Consider the following 21,566-nt stretch of genomic DNA (forward strand, 5'->3'; position numbering starts at 1 on the left):
GTCTGTTAAATACCACCTATGTTCTCAGCTCAAGATTATAACAGATTATCGCGCTAAAGAAGGGTCAGTAACACAAGTGTCTGTTCATTGATCGCCCCATCATATATTGCAATAGGAGACAGAAAGTCATATTTTAATGTCGGGATTCAGTCACTACGGACAGACTGGCTAGAAAATAAACCCAAAGGAAACATCTCTTTTGACATGTTCTTTTTCATTGCGCCGCTATTGTAGGGAGACTCGGTGCAAAGTAAGGGCATAAGTAACACTGTATTTTATATTTTATATTATTCATTATTTCTTGCCGTGTAATTAAGATGAATTCAGAACAGAGTTAATGTACACTGAGGAGACAAAAGACACGGGATAGCAATAAGTAAATATACAGAAGGCGGCAGTACCAAGTACACAAGTCATAAAAGGATAGTGCATTGGCGGAGATGTCATTTGTACTCAGCTGATGCAAATTAAAAGGTATCCGATGTTATTTGGCCGCACGGTGGAATTTAAGAGTTTGGACGCAGAATAGTAATTGGAGCCAGACGCATGGGACATTCCGTTTCGGAAATCGTTAGAGAATTCAATATTCTGGAATCCACAGTGTCAAGAGTATGCCAAAAATACGCTTCAGGCATTACCCGTCACCACCGACGACTTAACCACCGAGAGCAGGAACGTTTGCGTAGAGTTGTCAGTGCCAACAGACAAGCAACACTGCGTGAAATAACAGCAGAAATCAATGTGGGACTTAACAACAAGCATATCCGTTAGAACAATGCTGCAAAGTTTTGCATTAATGGGCTATGCAGCAGACGACCAGTGCGAGTGTCTGCTAACAGCGTGATATCGCCTGCAGTGTCTCTCCTGGGTTCGTTACTTTATCTGTGTGACCCTATACGAATAAAAAAAACTATGATCTGGTCATATGAGTCCCGTTATCAATTGGTAAGAGCCGATGATAGGGTTCGTGTGTGGCGCAGACCCCACGAAGTCACGGATTCAAGTTTTTTGCAAGGAACTGTGCAAGCTTGTGGTGGCTCCATAAGGGTGTGGGTTGTATTTACATTGAATGGACTATGTCCTCTGGTCCAACTGAGCCAATCATTGACTGGGAAGCAGCCGTTCATGGACTTCACAAGCAGTGATGGAGTTTTTATGTACGACAATGCGCCGTCTCACACGGTCACAATCGGCACAATTCTAGCGAATGATTTGGTCACCCAGATCCCGTGATATGAAACCGATCAAACGTTTGTGGGATACCATCGAGATGTCAGTTCGTGCACAAAATCCTATATCGACAACACGTTTGCAACTCTGGACGGCTGTAGAGGCAGCATGGCTCGATGTTTCTGCCGAGGACTTCCAGCGACTTGTGGATTCCGTGCCACGTCGAGTTGTTGCACCACGCCTGGAGAAAGGCGCTCCGACGCGATATCAGGATGTATACCATGACTTTTGTCACCTCAGTCTATATTCCGGTGCTTGGTATAAGTCCCTACCAGCAGTGGATCTATGGGCGTGTATTAATTTATGGAAAGTGCATGAGAACTTTACTACATTTTGAGTACTGCACTATATAATTTCCAGTACTGCATTACTTCTGTCGGCAATTAAAATGCTGTTTTATTGCTAGTTTTGGTTACCTTGTGCCTGGCAGACAGCGATATTTTACTGTTACGTGGTAGCAAAGGTATCATCTTAGTACATACAGGGTGGTTGGAAATTCTCGTTACAGACTTAAAGGACTTGTAGAGGGGAGTGAGTACATCGTATTTTGAATAGGAACCCATGTCCGGAAACGTCATCCAACGAGACTACAGAGCGCCAAAGTTATTGGCGCGGGCGTCTGTAAATGTATGTATACACGAGTTGGTTCCGTGATGATGTTACAGACTTTCTACTATGATGGAGAACGATAAATGTATTAATTTAAAGTAAGGATCCCTGTACCGGAAACGAATGAGTCGAAAGTTATAAACGAAAACCGTTCTGATACCTCTGACAGCTGAATACATGTACCGGTTCTTGTGCTGCGAAGAGTGTAGGGTTGGTAACTTTCAGTGGTGGTAGTGTGGACAAAAACGAGAAAAAATTTCCAGTAAACGTGGGCTCTAAATTGCATACCTCAAGAGCCGACATTTTTTTCTCGTTTTTGTCCTCACTACCACCACTGAAAGTTACCAACCCTACACTCTTCGCAGCACAAGAACCGGTACATGTATTCAGCTGTCAGAGGTATCAGAACGGTTTTCGTTTATAACTTTCGACTCGTTCGTTTCTTGTACGGGGATCCTTACTTCAAATTAATACATTTATCGTTCTCCATCATAGTAGAAAGTCTGTAACATCATCACGGAACCAAGTCGTGTATACGTACATTTACAGACGCCCGCGCCATTAACTTAGACGCTCTGTAGTCTCGTTGGATGACGTTTCCGGACATGGGTTCCTATTCAAAATACGATGTACTCACTCCGCTCTACAAGTCCTAGAAGTCTGTAACGGGAATTTCCGACCACCCTGTATAATTGCGGGACAGATTTCGTTCCACTGAAGCCTTCTTCAAAACTTTTAATCTCAAATGATTTCTTTTTAAATATTTTTAGGGAGTTTGTGTATGTTTTCACCACTAAAAGCGCCGTATTTCTGGCTGCCTGGCCGCGCTGGGTAGCCGCGCGTTCTAGGGCGTTTCGTCACGGCCCGTGCGGCTCCCCCAGTCGGAGGTTCGAGTCCTCCGTCGGACATGGGTGTGTGTGTTGTCCTTAGCGTAAGTTAGTTTGAGTTAGATTAGGTAGTGTGTAAACTTACGGACCGATGACCTCCACAGTTTGGTTCCATAACACCTTATAACAAATATCCAAACAAGGAAAATAACTCAGTAAGTTCAAAATGGTTCAAATGGCTCTGAGCACTATGCGACTTAACTTCTGAGGTCATCAGTCACCTAGAACTTAGAACTAATTAAACCTAACTAACCTAAGGACATCACTCACATCCATTCCCGAGGCAGGATTCGAACCTGCGACCGTAGCGGTCACTCAGTAAGTGATGTATACCGTTGGAGGATGGCTTTAATGGGTCGAAAGTAGGACAGAGTTTGTGTTATCACACAACAATAAAAATAAAGTTCAATGGAGAGTATACTTTACCGCTGGTGTGAACACATTAAGGTAGAGGCAGTCCTCAGTCCCAATTGGTGAAGGAGAGAAGGCTGAATTTTGTGGGCACACTGGCCCTGCCACTGTAGCATCACGAATGTGGACCCACGCATCTGGAGGCTGCGGACTCTGCAACAAAAAGAAACAGAAATTCGTACAGCTGCATTAGCTCATTCTGCTGCCCTGGATACATAAGGTCGTCCTGAAAGCAATACCAGTCGACGAATCCTGGAGCCACAACTTTGGATTACCTGGTTTCTCGCTCGTAGTGTGAAACGGTTGTCTTGATCATGGAAGGGTATTATTTTTCTTTTGTTGTAAGATTGCTGCTATTGTGATAGGTTTTACAGATGTGAGAAAGAACATGGAAACGGCTGCTTCGTGGAGTTTCTGGGCAGTAAGTCCTGTTTTAATAAAACCGTATAGCTGGCTGATGTCTGAGTTTTAGCATCTGTCATTGCATGCAGCTGTTTTTGCTTTTCCTGATGAAGACACACAATGTCAGTGTCGAAACCAGTCAAACCCTGTTGCAACTGATTGTCTGTATTATACAAATCACAGTTTTAACAATGACCATTCTTACATTTCTCATGACTGTAACTAAATGAAAGAACTGATATCTGCTAGTACAGAGCTTACCAAATTATGCCATGAATAATAAGCCGAATTACTTCCGCATCCGAAGTTATATTATACAATCTTGCAGTTCTTCTCGCCTCTTTCACCTCATGAGACGCGTACTCTTTGCCTGATAGCCACTGGCTGACTCCTGCCACACAGGAGCCTTGCAGTTCCACCGCCATATCCACCTTTTCTATTCCCGCCTAGCCAGTTCCGTTGCGGAGGGACTTCCCTCCAAGTTTTACTCGATTACAAACCTATTTCAGCAATGCATGAACCAGTATCACAATTAAAGTTTTAACTTTTACAATACTTTACAGTACGTTAGTTTTGAAATTACACCCAAAGATTAATTACAATTATATAACTTATCACAAATAATGAATAAAACATTTACATCGATCTTACACGAAAGAGCATGGTTACACACAAATCAAACTGACTAAAACCAGACAAACATGTTAGATAACAGCATTATAGGTAACTTCGGAAATAGTGTCACACATGCCCCATGTTTCAGTGATCCTGCTGGGGATGCGTCACTGAAACATCCACAACATCTCAGACAGTGTTGGGCGAGAAAAAATAATTACAAGCACATCACAACAGCAGTCATTTTACATAAATAGAAATACAGTGATAAAGAATGTCATTTCACCTCATTGTGTGAGTGATCTGGTATAACAATAGTTGCATTTTATATAACATTTCGCCGTGGAGAAGGCTCTTTCTTTCTCGGCTCTTTCTTTCTCGGTTCTGTGTTTAATGGCTCTGAGCACTACGGGACTTAATTTCTGAGATCATCAGTCCCCTAGAACTTAGAACTACTGAAACCTAACTAACCTAAGGACATCACACACATCCATACCCGAGGTAGATTCGAACCTGCGACCGTAGCGGTCACGCCGTTCCAGACTGTAGCGCTTAGAACCGCTCGGCCACCCCGGTTCTGTGTTTACTTTCGGTTCTTCTTTTGAAGTTGCTTCGTCTGGTGGCACAAAACAACATTTCGTCACGCCTTCCTCGATTTCTGTTACTACAATATTTTCGTCGTCCGAACTGTCTTCTTCTATATCTGACCATTCTGCGTCAGTGTTCGATTCCAACAAAAACGCTTTTCTAAGACACATGTTATTTTCCACATGCGACCTATTGTCGGGAGTTAAATACTTAGGGTCACCGTTTTCTCCTAATGTTAATAGTTCTTTCTTTTTCCACAGCAGGCTCTTTGTCTGAATTGTCGTCCTCATCTTCTCTAATGAAGTTTACCTTTACTTTGCATTTTGTGTGGTCTTCGTAAAATTCAGTAATTCTTAAATAGCCACTGTATCTACTTCTTCCTGTTCTCTGATAACTGTTTGTTCTTCTGGCGAATCGTTAGTCAGGAATTCTTCGTTAGCAACGCTGAGGATTTCATCTTCTTCGATTCTCCTCACTATGATGTTATTACTTTTCTTAGTATTGGGCCACGTCCTATTCTCCCCGTCCCCTTTTCTCCTGTCACTACGACCTAACCCTTTGGTCGTACACTTCCTTCTGAAATTCTCCCACTCATACTGCTTTAGCCCTTGGTACAGGTCATCGATCTGTTCACACCAACTAGTAATCCCTGACAACTCATTTTCGCAAACTTTATCTTTTTCAAACTGTTGTAGGCGCTTTCTTCCTCACTTACGAACATGTTCACGTTTCCATTTCGCCTCCTGTGTCGTTATCTGCCGAAGCAGGTTCATTGCATTCTACTACGAAGCCTTCGTTCTGTTCTACTGCCATAATTACAGTTTCCATATCAACAGTTGATCGACCTGAGGTATTACTCGCTGGCGAGCTCTCTGTCCGCATGCTGGTTCGCGTTTCATCGCGTATCTGCCGTGACACACTCCTGAGCACCAGTGTTGCTTTGATTGCAGCGACCTTCGCTTCACAGTCGCTCTGACGATCATTAGATTCATTACGTCTACGCCGGCATATTTTCTTACGTTTGGACCGTGGAAATCTGTCGTCGTGGTAATGTCGCGGTGCAAATCCTCTTTCTTGAGCGGCTGAATACCTCGATCTCTGCCCCTACCTCCGTCAACAATATTAACTCTATACCTATCGCTGTCAGTTTGTTCATTGTCATTGTGATCAACTATATTGTTGTTATTATGGAAATAATTACGATGACTTCGCCAATGATATTCATCCTCTAGTCTCTCTAAAAACGCAGAAAAGCTTTTAAAATTGCTTCCTAAGTACCTCTTCGAATCCTCTGGCAGCCTTTTCCACAGCTCGCATATAATCTCCAAGTCGGATGGTTTAATTCTTAAGTGCGTCAATTTTCGGTACCAGGATTCACAGAAATCTTTGTAGAGTATGTGCCTCTATTGTGATATAGGACAGCCATAATGAATCCTCGCCATAAACAACTTTGTTTTGCTTCTGACCAGTATTCCTCGATAAACTTTTGTTTGAATTCGTTAAACGTCATCTGGTCAGTGTTCAAATTTAGTCCCCATCGTCTGCTAATGCACTGACAGCTATTTTAATCTTTTCCTGATCTGTCAAACATTTAGAAAAAATCCTTCCGCAGTTTTTCAGAACGTCCAATGGGTGTCAGCCAGTATGTCTTTTGGCAGGATCAAAGCGTTCTTTACTCTCTCATAGTTTGTTATGACGTATCCTGTCAATGACACAATTGAATTTCGTTCATATGTTCTTTTCAAGGTCGCAGACCTTACCTTGAATTTCTGAAGTGTTTTGCCTACGTTCCCGTTCACAAATATTTAACTCTTTGCTTATTGATTTCTCAGAATCAGCCGCTGTCTCCTTCAAATGCGAGATTTAATTTCTACATTCGTCAACAACTTGAGTTTTCAGGGCGAAAACTTTTTCGACCACTTTCATTACTTCTAAAATTTCTACTGTTTCTTGGATTTTTATGACTTGTAAATCGAATCTCTCGTTGATATGCCACTGCATAGTGGCCATATTGGTATTTATGATATTTATTCCAAGTTTCATGTCTTTCACTGCAGTACTCAAAACATCTACTTTCTCATCTAGCTTTTCGATTTGTTTACTCATCTTTGTACACTATGTTTTCATTTGGTTATTGGGGCTATTAAAACTATTTGCCTGTGTATTTTGTTGATTCTCAAGACCGCTAACTTGTGCTCTGACTTGGTTGTCAAGACCACTAATTTGACTATTAATGCTGCTACCTTGTGCATTAAATTGTGTACATAAAATTTTAACAAATCACTCATGCGCAAAGGTTTTGACCCTCTTGCTCTACATTATCTTCATGTTCTGATGCTACCTCGTGTTTCTCGAAAGGTACTTTCTCTACTTTTGGAGAACTGAACATATCAACCGATTCATTCGCGTAACCACTATCTTCCAGGTAATCTTTCTCATTGGTTCCGTCCTTTAGTGCCTGTGTTCTTTGAGACGGGCTCATCTGAAGCGGGTCATTTATGCACGCAGGGTATGCTACGTAAGCCAATTGCCGTTCTGTGCTGCTATCCGACCCATTGATGTTTCTCGGTACGCCCTGTACTGTCTCGTTCTGTTCTCTTTGATCTACTACTGTTTTTGTATCCATTTAATACTGAATATTAATTAAAGTTTACTTTCTAAACTCACGCAATATTTGCTACTATTTGTTTTATTGAATTTACTCCTAGTTGGTGCCGCTGGACATTCAGTGCCTGTAATACACTTCTGCGCTTAGAACGTATGCTACGGTCTATATTGTAGTGTGTAACGAGCAAAAGAATGTCCTCCCACAACAGAGCCGCTTAGTGCCGCCCTGTCAAGTGAAAAGCCACTTATAACTCTCTTCCCCTTACAAACCAATAACTGTCTTTGGGAAAAGCCACTTATAACAGTACCGGCTGCTATTAAATTAGTAATTTGTCGATAACGTTATTCCTGTCAAGCGATTTTAATTTTGTGAACTTGACGGTGTGTATCGGACTAATTTTGTTTCCCTAAAGTTTTCTGTTGAAAGAAATCAGTAGCAAGATAAACGGCAATCGAACCAAAGTTCTGTTAGTAATCAAGTAAACTGTAGTTGCATAAAAGGAAACGGTCACCAGCCTAATGAGGTAAAGTTTAACCCAGTACTATCATGTTTCATAAGGAATTTAACAACAAGGATTCCCTTTACTTGACACTGAACTTCTGTTTTGCTGATAAGATACTGGACAGTAGCACAATTTAACAAATAATGTAGCAGTGATTTGACTTGAACTACACAGGACGAGTATTAATACGTTCAGGTAACAACTGGCTCTTAATAAGGCTTACTATATGTACGTCACAGTAGGAAGATAATGATAATTACAGGTGAATGTGTCCTAGTGGTATAGCACTACTGACCATATCCACCTTTTCTATTCCCATCTAGTCACTTCCGAACCACACGTTGGGATTTGCGATGCTTCCGACTCGTTTCAGTTAATCTGTCCCTTCCTAATTACGAATAACCTTTATCTGACCGTGAAGCAGCGGACTCTGGAACAGTACCAATAACGTGCAGCTGCTGAGCAAGCTACGACACGTGACACAATTAATTAGAACTTTAATGTGAAAAGAGCGAGAGTTACTAATTGAGTTGATAGCTGCTAAGCAATTTCCAGATGACTAATGGCTGGACTCAGATACAAGAAATGGGACACATTACAGACATACGTGAGTGTATATGCATTTACGACCATAGAAGATATTCGCTTATACATGAAGTATACAGCATTTCACTGTATAGCACATATGTGAAAGACAATATTGAACTGAACGTGATGCCACAACTATACTGGTGATACTGATTAAAATTTTAATTTCGTCAGCGCAATAAAATTAATGTTCTCAATTAACTTCAGATACTATGTGCCCGTAGTTCTGAATAAGGACGTTACCACTTTACCTTCTGAAGCCTGCTTACTTGTCTGTTCAACCAGCCAGTTGATACATTTTCTATATGAAGCAGAATTACTATTTAGCAGATAGCGTTGCTTTGTTGATTTTAACAAATTTGTTTTAAATTACATCGGATTTCTGTTGTAACTGTTGAATATGGAAATAGATTTTCGGTACATGAACAAAGGGTTTGGTTGAACTCCATAGTTACCTAATGAAGCATTTTCTCTGAATAAAATATTAATTATTCAAAATAAAGTACCACGCTTGAAAGTGATTGGGTCAACCAAACTAAATCTTAACTTTGCATAAAGGCCTCCTGAGAATTTTTTCATTGGTTGAACAACACATACCGGTATAATAAAAAATACTGAAGTACGTAGTTGAGTTAGTGAGCAGTTAATTTGCCTCTTAGCGAATGCTACGCAATTTCACACACCAGTATCCATTGAATATTTGTTCCGTACAAGAGCGTGCAACCCACATACTGTAAGCTTCTGAATTCTTTGTACCGATAGCCAGCTACCGCTTACAGGGTACATTACGAAGTCAATATCGCTGCTGCTATAGTGACTTTTTTTAAGGACTTGTAGAAATTAAGCCAAAATACTCCGTCACGACGATGCACGACTGCTACATAAACGTCGATTCCAAAAGTAACATTTTTGCACAGTTTACCGACGCTTACTGCGTCTACTCACAAAACGTTGACTTAGGCAACTTTTACACCGAGGCAGTTACAGAACGTCTCACAAAACTAACGAAAATGCGAGATAGTATGGCATTCTTTGTCCGGGTTTAAATACAGTATCTGACGTAATATGTATTTTGATGCACATTACTATGTCATTAATTGACATGCAATGGTTTGATTAATATACAACATAATTTAGGTACTAAACACGTTCATCATTAACAACTACTGTCTAAAATACGATAAAAAATGCATTTGATTCATTCAAACCTTCGGCGCTAGGTAGCAGCAAGGTGTACAATATTAGCGCAAAATTTATCACTTCGTTAATTTTCACCACTGCTGCCAGATGTAGTGGACTTGCACACAACTAAAAGCCGTACTCGCGTGTACCTATGGCAGAATGCCGACGTCACAGACACTGATTGTCAATGCATGAAACGAAAATGGACTTTGACAAACTGGTACCGATTGTAATACGTGTATCGCTACAGACTCCGGTTTACGGGAAGTTTATTAGGGATGAAGGTGCTCCAGTAGTTTGAGGAGATTGTGGAACTTGAACTGGTACAGGATGCGAGTGAAATATGGTACAGAGATACAAAAAGCAAGGCAGACTGCATCCTGATCGCTGATTTCAATGGGCTGATATGGTATAGAACGAGCGGAAGTCAATGGCGCGTTAGTATAAATAAGGATGGGAGATTGACGGTTTTATATGACTGGATGAATGGCACTGAATGCGATCTTCACAATTTTCTCAAGCCCCAGAAGAAAGGTGGTTAAACTGGAATAATTGTCAACGGGGCCATTCAAACTGTGTAGTGCTCTATAATATCCGTTAGGAATGTGCATTGCATTGCAAATTCAGATACATATAGAAGTAAGATTTCAGTGCAGGAATCCAGCGAGCATAGAATGAATCGGGGTAAGATGCCTATCGGGGCAAGATACCTAAACCTGCCATTTCTGATGGGTGTGGTGACAAATGGCGATACCATAGTGTAGGGCACACTCTAACTGTAATTTGACGGGTACGCAGCAGCGTATACTGCTGCGTTTATTGTTTCTCCGCTGTTAAACCAACAAATACGAGGTAAGAGCTAAAGCAGACGGCTTCTTAATGTACAGATATTTCCAAGTTCTTATGAGCGTACGAAATAAGTAGAAGAGGGAGGTGTTAAACATGTTGAGCATAGTGGTTACATTGTAGTGTATGTTTCCATCCTCATTTTCCATGCTGCGAATATATTGTTCTAGTTACTGGAAGTGGCATCTCACCCCGATCCTCTGGAGATGCTAAGATGACTAATTTTATTCTTCACTTATGCAGACGTTATTTTCACAGGAAATACGTTGATCATGTTTAAGAACAATATACAGGTGTCAGCGGTTTGAAGAATCCCTACAAATGGCTATGGAGTGTGTAAGGACTGGTGGAATGAGTTGTTTTAAAACTTCCCCAAAATATGGCCCCCCATTCAGGACACTGAAAAGACATCGCATGAAGAACAATGAAATGAAGCTTGCCATATACTCACAGAGTAAGCAGTGTTATATTAATTATGAGGCTTTCCTTGACTTGGGAGCAAAACGAATATAGTTTCTAATCGTAATATTTTATTAAATCAAAAATTAACGATTCAAAGACAAAATTATTCGACAAATACATGGGTCGAACTACACATTTCCAATTTTTACAAACATTTCTCAGTGTCGAATAACTATTACGTTAATATGATTATTATTTCTAGGTAGCCTTTCTGGAGAGAACGAGAAACTATTGGTCACCTACATAAAAAAGTTACAGATGTGTGATTTCCACCAATTGGAGGCTGGAGAAAATCTACGCAGCCTGGTATTCCAATTTCTGGGTAAAAAATTGAATTTTTCAAAGATCTTCCAAAGAAAATCAAACGGGACGTTGGGATTCGTTCCAGTCCTTTCTGAAACGTTATTCGCATCTAGCTGAGAGAAATCCGCATGGTCTCTCCATCGATGGGGGTGTGTCAGTGAATAGGGAACCAGTTGCAGCTGATTTTTCTTTACTTCTGGACACCTCACCATGATGCTGAGAATAAAAGGGCTTGCCAAACGAAAACGCAAATAAAAACGAATATAGGGGAGAAATATCTTGCCAAACCAAATTACGTTTAGATGATAGGTTAACTCCCAACACAATTTCTCATCAATATCGTTTGGTTGCAGATTACAAACTACATGTAATAAATAATGCACAAGTGGTCCTGAAAAATCACGCACACCAAGTGTAAAGGTATTGACAAAAATAAACGAATTATTGTTTGAACTAAATATGGACATAATTTTGTAATCATTTAGTAAAAATGTTCTCATTAGAGATGAAATAAAACGGACACCCACTGATGATTGAACAGTCATTCTCAATGGAGGGAAGTCTTCCGAAGTAAGAGTGACTTCAGATATGCCGCAAGGGAGTGTTGTAGGACTGGTGCTATTCACAATATATATAAATGACCTTGTGGATAACATAGGAAGTTCACTGAGGCTTTTAGCGGATGATGCTGTAGTATATAGAGAGGTTGTAACAATGGAAAATTGTACTGAAATGCAGGAGCTTCTGCAACGAATTGACGCGTGGTGCAGGTAATGGGAATTGAATTTCGATGTAAACAAGTGTAATGTGCTGCGAATACAAAGAAAGAAAGAAACAAAGATCCTTTATCATTTAGCTACAATATAGCAGGCCAGCAACTGGAAGCAGTTAATTCCATAAATTATCTGGGAGGAGACATTATGAGTGATTTAAAATGGAATGACCATATAAAATTAATCATCGGTAAAGCAGATGACAGACAGATTCATTGGAAGAATCCTAAGGAAATGCAGTCCGAAAACAATGGAAGTAGGTTACAGTACACTTGTTCACCCACTACTTGAATACTGCTCACCGGTGTGGGATCCGTACCAGATAGGGTTGATAGAAGAGATGGAGAAGATCTAACGGAAGGCAGCGCGCTTCGTTACAGGATCATTTGATAATCGTGAAAGCATTACGGAGATAATAGATAAACTCCAGTGGAAGACTCTTCAAGAGAGACGCCCAGTAGCTCGGTACGCGCTTTTGTTGAAGTTTCAAGAACATATCTTCACCAAGGAGTCAAGAAGTATATTGCTCCCTGCTACGTATATCTCGCGAAGAGACCATGAGGATAAAATCAGAGAGATTAGAGCCCACACAGAGGCATACCGACAATCTTTCTTTCCACGAACAATACGATACTGGAATAGAAGGGAGATCCAATAGAGGTACTAAAGGTACCCTCCGCCACACACCGTTAGGCGGCTTGCGGAGTATGGATGTATATGTAGATGTAGATGAAACATGTTTGGGTACTTGGGTAAAAGGGTGTTTTGCATAACTGGCGGACCTTACATCCTACAATTTTACTCCTTTGTATTTTTAGTTGTTGGTTGTTACTATTTTCAAGATTTTTATTTTTTTCGTACACAATGCAATTACAGAACTTCAGATTATACAACATTTTTAGAATTTTTTGGGTACCGCTTGGTAGGAGTATGAACAGGTTTTCTGATCTACCTGTTTCCGAAAGGGCGATGTATAACTGGCTCAAATGGCTCTGAGCACTATGGGACTTAACTTCTGAGGTGATGTATAACTGACCGTGCCAAAAATCCTCCCATCGTAAATTAATTCCAACGTATTGTCAGTATCTGACGTTGGGTTTTGTCTGTTGTTACTGCAAACGAAACCCTGGAAGTTAACCAAAGTCGTTTAACATGATTGGGAGATTGCTTGGCATCACTGATATTTGACGAAAGAAATCGGTAGATGTGATGCAATTGAACAGACAAGCAAATGATTACAGTTTCAGAAAAGTTGGATGATCTACTTAAAAAAAAAAGAACCATCAGCTTTGGCATTGATCGATACAGTTGTCGGATTCTTGAAGGATACCGAGCCAACTTTTTTCCAATCGGCATGTTAGATCTTCAAAATCCCGAGGTGATTGGACGGCCCTGCCGTTAATGCCCCAAACATTTTCAACAGGGAAGACATCCGGCGACTTTGTTCGCCAAGGTAGAGTGTGGCAAGCACGAAGACATGCACACGGAGGGGGGCGGGGGGAGGGGGCCGAGGACAAAATGCTGCGTCAAATATCGCCGACGTTCCGCTGCTCTGTAAGGGTGCCGCGGATGTCTTCAGTGATGAGCCCCTCTTCGAACTAAGCCCTGATGACCAGTGACGATGTGTCTTCATTCTTGCGTAATGTAGGATCATCTGTACACTACTGTGTGTTAATAGCATGTCATCTGCAATTAAATGATGTTACTGTAAATTTGGTTTGCGAGTTAACAAATCACTTTATCCGTCAGAATAGTGTTTCTGTACGAAAATATTTCGCGAATATATTTTGCGAATACTTAGATACAGTTTCGAAATAACTTTCTTCATCTGCACTCCCACGTATTGCTGAAACGCGCACCCAAACACAATACATGATTTTGCAAAACTTCATTTGTTATTATCACCTTCTTCACTTTGCATAAAATAGGGTTTATGTTGGTGCAGTGTGTTCAGTCGCTGTGTACGTTCACGTGTTTTCATATAAGTTGACGACAAATTTGAATTTTGTTTACTTTCGCTCTTCCCCTGATTGTTTATGTGACTGGTTGGGGCAGAAGAAAACTTTGCAACTACAGGAGGCATTAACAGAAAGAAATTCATTAATAAAATACTGCGCTACACTACACCACGCTTTGGCACACTATTTCGTGCAAGGAGCTGTCAGAAATGATGACTCAAAACGACACACACACACACACACACACACACAAACACAAACACATGTACGCACACACACGAGAACGCACGCGCACCCACTCACGCACTGTCACGCACAGGCCGGGGGAGGGGGGGGGGGCGGAGAGAGAAAAAGGTCAAATTTGGCGCCGAGCTAAAAAGAGAACATCAGCATGGATTGGACACAAACAGCAGCAACGTAAGCACTGTTGTGATCCCTGAAATTTTCCCATTGTAAAGAATAATGAATGAAATTTCGGGAATGCAGACGGATGACGTCGACTTCTTGCCACGATTTTTTGGCTGTCAACCATTCGCCCATCTTCAGGGGAGGGTTTAGCACCGAAGATTACTTTTTCTTCTTTTGTGGCTGGTTGTAGTACAGCGTCACCGGTGTAGAGCGGTCTAACTGTCTTGGTGGCGGAGTAATGTTTTACTATCTTACAATGTCTCCACCGAAGCACCTTATTCTGCAGGCGCTGGATAGTCTTTATCCAAGAGGCACTAATGGTGGCCCATCCAGAGGTGTCATAGGTACAGTCGAGCTTGGTATCTAAGGTCAGTTCCCTGTTGTTGAAGAGCTACTACAATACTTTCATCACCTTCTGCCCCTTTTGGGTGTCGTATTCCACATGTCGATGGAATAGCAGTTTTTTATCCATCCTGACAGCTAGATATTTAGTATCTCGGCACCATGGCACCTGGATGCCTGCAATAGTGATGTGAGATTGCTAGTGTACATCGCTCGGAGACGCCTGCGAAAAGGCGGCAGCCACATGAGCGATCTCAGTCGAGTTTCCTGCACTCTTCGAATGTTGCACGCAGGAGTATGCGTAATGGTTACATTACAAGTGCGCTCTCTTGCCGGTGAAGAAAAGCTTACACGGGTCAGACGAGTCGCACAGTACGATCGCCACACTCACCTTTTACAGCCCAGTAAGTCAGCCATGACAGAATTTGTCGTCTAGGAGCAAAATTGTATACCCTCGAAACCGAGTCTGGGTGCATAATCCTCGGATCAAAAAATATAACACTATCTTCTGTTACTAGGTAAGCCATTGACGATTATAGGTCGTTTGTGCTAAATTCGGAAGTAAAAATCACTGTGCAATTCGTAATTGCACAAAGCAATATGCTGTGTGAGCCATGGCGCCATTAAGTTAGTAGACTGTTCTACAGTAGTATCGATTATCCCTCTTGCGGCCCAATTGCCAATATCTATGCGGAAGAGTTAGTATCTGTTGGCTGTGTCCTTAGAAGGTTTTTGCTTGCCGATGTATATAGAAGTTCGCTGGCCCGAGAGTGGAGGTACCACGTTCGGGGACTGGCGGTAGCGTCGCGACAAGAAGTGGTCACGACGTCAGAGCGACCGAAGCCACGAGCTACGCAAGCAGGGCCTGCGCAGAGTAAAGATACCGGAGTACTTCTACGGGTCAGCGTCGAATACAAGCAGCAGGTCGAGATCCCGTCGGTTGGTTGGCAACATTCTTGTCGGACGACCGCTCGTGGACTGGCTGCCCCCTTCTACCTGGCTGTCATCGCACCACTCAGTAACTGCCGCGATGCACCGTGGATCCATGGAACTGCTTGGTGATAAAGGGGAGTAACATTCCGTAATCCTCGGGGTGAATTGTGTCATTGTCTATCTGACCTCTTCATTATTTTCTGGTTTACACACGACCCTCAGAGTTTTACTCGGTCGGCTATTTGGTCGTAAATATAGACCGTAGTACTGTACTAGACAGTAGCTGTGTTTTGAAAATTTGTCCTGATATTAAATTGCTTTTCCTTTCTGGTTTATACCCAATCATTAATGTTGTAATGAATCAGCTCCTGGTCGTAAAATCCAGTCAGAACAGTTGTACTACGGCACAGGTTGCCGTTAAACAAACAGGCGTCTTATGGTTAGATTTAGATGATTAACAGGTTCAATTCTTTGATTGTAATTGCATTACTTATAATGTAAACAACCTATTGTACTAAAATGTGCGTTGCTGTCTTTGAAAAGCCAGGTCATTATTGATGTATTTTTAAGTAGATCTTGTGATTCCGCTGAGTGAGTTCTCGTGTAACAAGTATTCATAAGTAATGTTTTAAAACGTTCCTTCAGAGCGGTCTTCATAACTAACAATCAGTCTAACTTTTTAAATATTATCAGCCAACTGTCACCAGGGCTTTAGTCAGATTAAGTTTGTCAAAAGGGACGGGCTGGGATCCAGTCGCATCTTGGTTGCCGATTGAAAGTAAGAGAGTGCTTTCTTTGGAGTAAGCATTATCATTGACATAATTGTTTCCTAATCTGTTTAACCTTTAAGTGCAGGTGCGCATCTTAACCCCTAACCTTTCGAGTGCTGCTTTCAAATTAAAAGTTACGTCACCTGTTTGAGTAATTGAAACACTCTTCTCACCAATGGTGCTTATATAGTTTCCATGTGTTGCAGAAGGACATCTAACAAGAGAAACTGTGTCCAGCGCGGTAGTAAACACTGCTGTTTCACCCGATAACGGACGGCCTGCTGGTCCGGTCGTCTTGTAATTATTGTCATGTTGTTGTTGTTTCGATTTCTCTTGTAATAGCTTATTCATTTAACAAATTTGTTCTTTTTGTACAAAAGACAATATTTATTATTATATATCGTGAAATAAAGCGATTGTGTGAAAAGCAAGTTATATTGCTGGGTCCTGCCTTCCACGTTTTCCTTAATTCCAGTTAGCTAGAAACAGTCTAGCACCAAAAACTGGCTTTACCGCGAAATGATGATAAATATATGCTATTGGAGACAGTAATTAATTGACTTGGGACCTTTGCTACATAAAAAGTTCTGACTGATTTTATTGTAAACAGCCGTATATAAGGGGCGTTCAAAAAGAAACGAGCCGGAGGCATAAATACAGACACCAGTACCTGTATGTTAGAAGTACTGACCCTGGTTGTTGAGACACTTGTCTCTCTGTGACACAAGGCGGTGAATGGCTGTCTCGTCGTCGTCCGAGGTGAATCGTTTGCCCCTATGCTCACGTTCTTCTCTGACCAAGATGACCTCCTTCTGATTCACTTCTTTCAGCACGGGACAACAGTGAATGCCCAGCGTTACTCGCAAACCTTGACCACCCTTCTCCAAGCGATCAAATCAAAACGACCAGGCAAGCTCACCCGTGAGGTCATTCCGCCGAACGACAATGCAAAGCCCCATACGGTCAACACAGTTGCGGCACTCCTGCAGAAATTCAAATGGGAGGTTCTCGGCCACCCTCCATACAGTCCTGACCTTTCTCCATGTAATTACGTCAATTTTGGTACCGTTAAAAAGGCTATGAGGGGCAAACGCTGTTGCCAGAAATGGAGGCACAGTACCTGTGAAGCACCTTTAAAAGGTGAGACACGACTAATGTGAATCAGTGTGGTACCCATTGGAAGTTGTAATTTAACATAAACAGCTGACGTCATTTCTATCACTTGATAGGGTCATTGGCAATGCGTAACAGATATTTTAGTCTTTCCCTTTCATACATACGATTTGGTTAGCATAAACCAAAGGCCAACATGATACTTCAGTAATACTGATTTTTAATAGATTAGATTAGATTAGATCAATTATTCATTCCATAGACCCATAAAAGAGGGAATCCTGGGTGTTGAACATGTCAGATAAACACATTACAAAAATGTAATTAGAAAACCTTGTTTCATTAATTTTAATAACCCTCAGTCAATAAACAGTAAAATTATGTACTTTAATTAAATTTAAACTTCTAATACTTACAGGTTTAATACTTACATCTGCTTTCATTAAATACATCATTCAGAAATTTGCTAGTTTATTGGCTATTACAACCAAGTATTGTCAAAAATTAAAGTAAATTATTCATTTCAGTGATCCTCAGTTAAGAACAGTCTGATTATGTACAAGATTTAAAATTAAATTTCCACTCTTTACAGACTTAAGATTTACATCTGCTTTCCATACATCCATCATTCACACAGTAGGTAGTTACTTGGCTGTTACAACCAAGTATTGTCAAAAATTAAAGTATAATAAATTTTCATTAAAATGGTCTACTGCACTTGTTGAGAAAGTCATGGATGGAATAGAAGGAATTGGCCACCAAAAAGTCTTTTAAATAATGTTTGAATTGTGCATTGTCTGCAACTAAACTCTTAATGGTTTGCTGGTAACTTATTGAAAATATGCGTTGCTTGATACTGGACTCCTTTCTGGGCAAGAGTAAGTGATTTTAAATCTTTATGTATATTGTTCTTATTCCTAGTATTGAAACTGTGTACTAAGCAGTTAGTTGGAAAAAGAGATCTATTATTTACAACAAACTTCATTAAGGAATAAATACACTGAGAAGCTGTGGTTAATATGCCCAATTCTTTGAATAGGTTTCGACATGATGTTCTTGGATTTACACTACTCATTACTCTTATTATACGCTTCTGTACTCTAAAAATTTTTTCTCTATTTATGACACCATATGACATAATGGAGTGAAAAGAAGCAAAATATGCCAGTTTTTTTATATTCCTATGTCTGACATCATTCGCATTGCAAACACAAACTTGTTTAGGCGCTTTAGCAGTTCGTTAGTATACTGCTCCCAACTGAATTTATTATCAAGTTGTAATCTCAAGAAGATTACACTCTCAACTTGTCCTATTTCCATGTCATCATATTTTATACACACAACAGAAGGAAATCTCTTGGAAGATCTGAACTGCATATAGTGGGTCTTTTCAAAGTTTAACGACAGTGAATTGGCTATGAACCACTTATTAATTTCAGTAAAAATTTGATTAGCTGCCCTTTCTAAATTTATATTTGATTTACTATTTATCGCAATATTTCTATCATCTGAAAATAGACAAACTTGGCATCTGTTAATGTAACAGATGACAGGTCATTAATATACACAAGAAACAGCAGTGGACCTAGTATGGAACATTGGGGAACACCACATGTAATTTCTTCCCTGTCAGATGATGTCTGACTGCCTGCTGCTGAAGTGTTATGTAATGACACCCTTTGTTTTCTATTAGTAAGATATGACTGAAACCACTTTGCAGCACTACCAGTGTAAGTAGGCTGTTTATATTTTCTTATTGGCAACGTTACGTAGCACTCTGTATGAAAATCACTGGCTGTGCTGTGTGCAGCCTGTGGCTAGTTTGCATTGTTGTCTGCCATTGTTGTCATGAACTGCTATAGCTGGATGTGAACAGCGCGTAGCGTTGCACAGTTAGAGGTGAGCCGCCAGCAGTGGTGGATGTGAGGAGAGAGATGGCGGAGTTTTGAAATTACATATATTATGACTTGTGATGATATTAAGGTAAATACATTGTTTGTTCTCTATTAATATCTTTCATTTGCTAACTATCTCTATCAGTAGTTAGTGCCTTCCGTAGTTTGAATCTTTTATTTAGCTGGCAGTAGTGGCGCTCGCTGTATTGCAGTAGTTCGAGTAACGAAGATTTTTGTGAGGTAAGTGATTTGTGAAAGGTATAGGTTAAAGTTACTCAGGGCCATTCTTTTGCAGGGATCTTTGATAGTCAGATTGCGTTGCGCTAAAAACATTGTGTGTCAGTTTAAGCACAGTCTTGTATAAATTGTTCGAAGGGGACGTTTCATATGTCGACCCTTAGCCTAGGATACCTCACTGGAATCTACTGATTTTTTCTTGTAGTTTGTGTATTTAGTGTAGCTTTTGTTTATTGCTAGCGCGTAATTATAGAGAGAATTTCCTTGGTAGTTGTGGTTTTTCATTGTTGTACTGTAAAACAGTTGTGGCATGCATGTAGGTTTGCACCAAGTATTTCGCAGCTGCGCTTGTAGTTAACTACATATTATTTTCAGTGCTATGTTAATGTGTTCTCTTATTTTTGCTATTCAAATTGTGCTTTTCTGTGTTATCGTGTGAAATATTGTGACAATAATGGCGTGTGAAAAACGTAACACTCGGCTCCAAAGTAAACTGAGAAATAATAGTGACGACGAGCGTAGCTTATCAGCACCACTGGGTAGTGAATTAACAGACATTCGAAGTAGTAATTTGGTAACTGTGCATAGGGATATGGAGCGGGCGGCAAATAATGGTGTAGACAGTCAAACAGGTAGTGAACAGGGAAGCATTATCGATCGATCGGTCGGCAACAGCTCGCCTCAGGAATCCGAAATGATAGGACACAATTTTGCAAATACTGTAGATTCAGGTTTTACGTCCTCACCGTTTTCTCAAATGAGTCAAGACACATTTTCTGCTTGTCAAAATGTGAATGTTGCCGGTGAAAATGCACTGCCGAAAAGAGTAGAGGAACAGATTCCAGACACTAATGCATTGTTATTACAACTAATGCAACAAATGGAACAAAATCAGAGACAAACACAGCAACAGTTAGACACAATGGGACAAAATCTTCAAAAGTTAGACACAATGGAACAGAATCTTCAAAAGTTAGACACAATGGAACAAAATCAGAGACAAACATAGCAAAAGCTTCAAAAGTTAGACTCATTGGAACAAACTCTCGAACAAACACGTGAAGATTTAACTGCTGAGTTACATAACATTGAATCGAAATGTCAGAAAGTGTGTAATGACGTAAAAACACAAATTTGTGAGCATTTGCAACCTATTTTTTCGCGGCATGAAAATGCATTACAGAATCACGAAGCAGCCATAACAGAACTGCAAACCATTGTTCATGAAAATCATGAGACCTTGTGGGCTAAATTTGACACAGTTGCATCTACCGATTCGGTTACGCAACTTGCAAAAACTCAGGAAAACTTAAAGGACACAGTAGATTCGATTTCAACACAAATGGACACTCTGAAGCTTGGTTCAGAAAAACACACTGAGGAAATGTGTTCATTATCAGAGAAAGTAGTTGAACTTTCGGATCAGCTAAATAATTTATCTACGAAGGTAGATGATAATCTGTATGACGCAAAACCGGTAGTCTTTAATGACACAGAAGAGAGCGAACAAATTAGGAAACTGAAACAAAATCTGAATCAAATTGATACGCAACACCAAAGAGAAATCCGGGAAGTCCAAGATCAGCTGACACAGGTAATACAAGAATTATGTATTTCAGAGGACACTCGCGCTCCAATACGGGAAGAGGGACATAGAAATACGGAACAGGCACAAATTAATAACACAAGGCACTTCGGAAATTATGAAAGAAATTGGCAAGGTACACCGAATTTTGAGATGGAACCGCCGAAACGACGTAACAATGACCGACATGCGACTCGCCGACATGATGATTTTGACTATAAGCTGTTCATTACTACACGTAAATTCAAAACGTTTAATAATTCTGCCAACGACATTCATCCACAAGCGTGGCTCCATCAATTCTCCCATTGTTTCCCTC

The 21,566-nt window shown here is 40.6% G+C and overlaps 1 protein-coding gene across 1 annotated transcript in view; it reads right to left on the reverse strand.

The window, feature by feature from the left end:
• Window positions 1–21,566, reverse strand: part of LOC126174794 (juvenile hormone esterase-like) — a 100,453-nt gene that overhangs the window by 53,953 nt on the left and 24,934 nt on the right. Inside the window, exon 2 of the mRNA XM_049921164.1 lies at window positions 3,153–3,290. Coding sequence (XP_049777121.1) covers window positions 3,153–3,290 — 138 coding nt within the window. The remainder of the gene's footprint in view (window positions 1–3,152; window positions 3,291–21,566) is intronic.

This window comes from Schistocerca cancellata, chromosome 3, assembly GCF_023864275.1.
Source record: "Schistocerca cancellata isolate TAMUIC-IGC-003103 chromosome 3, iqSchCanc2.1, whole genome shotgun sequence".
NCBI lineage: Eukaryota > Metazoa > Arthropoda > Insecta > Orthoptera > Acrididae > Schistocerca > Schistocerca cancellata.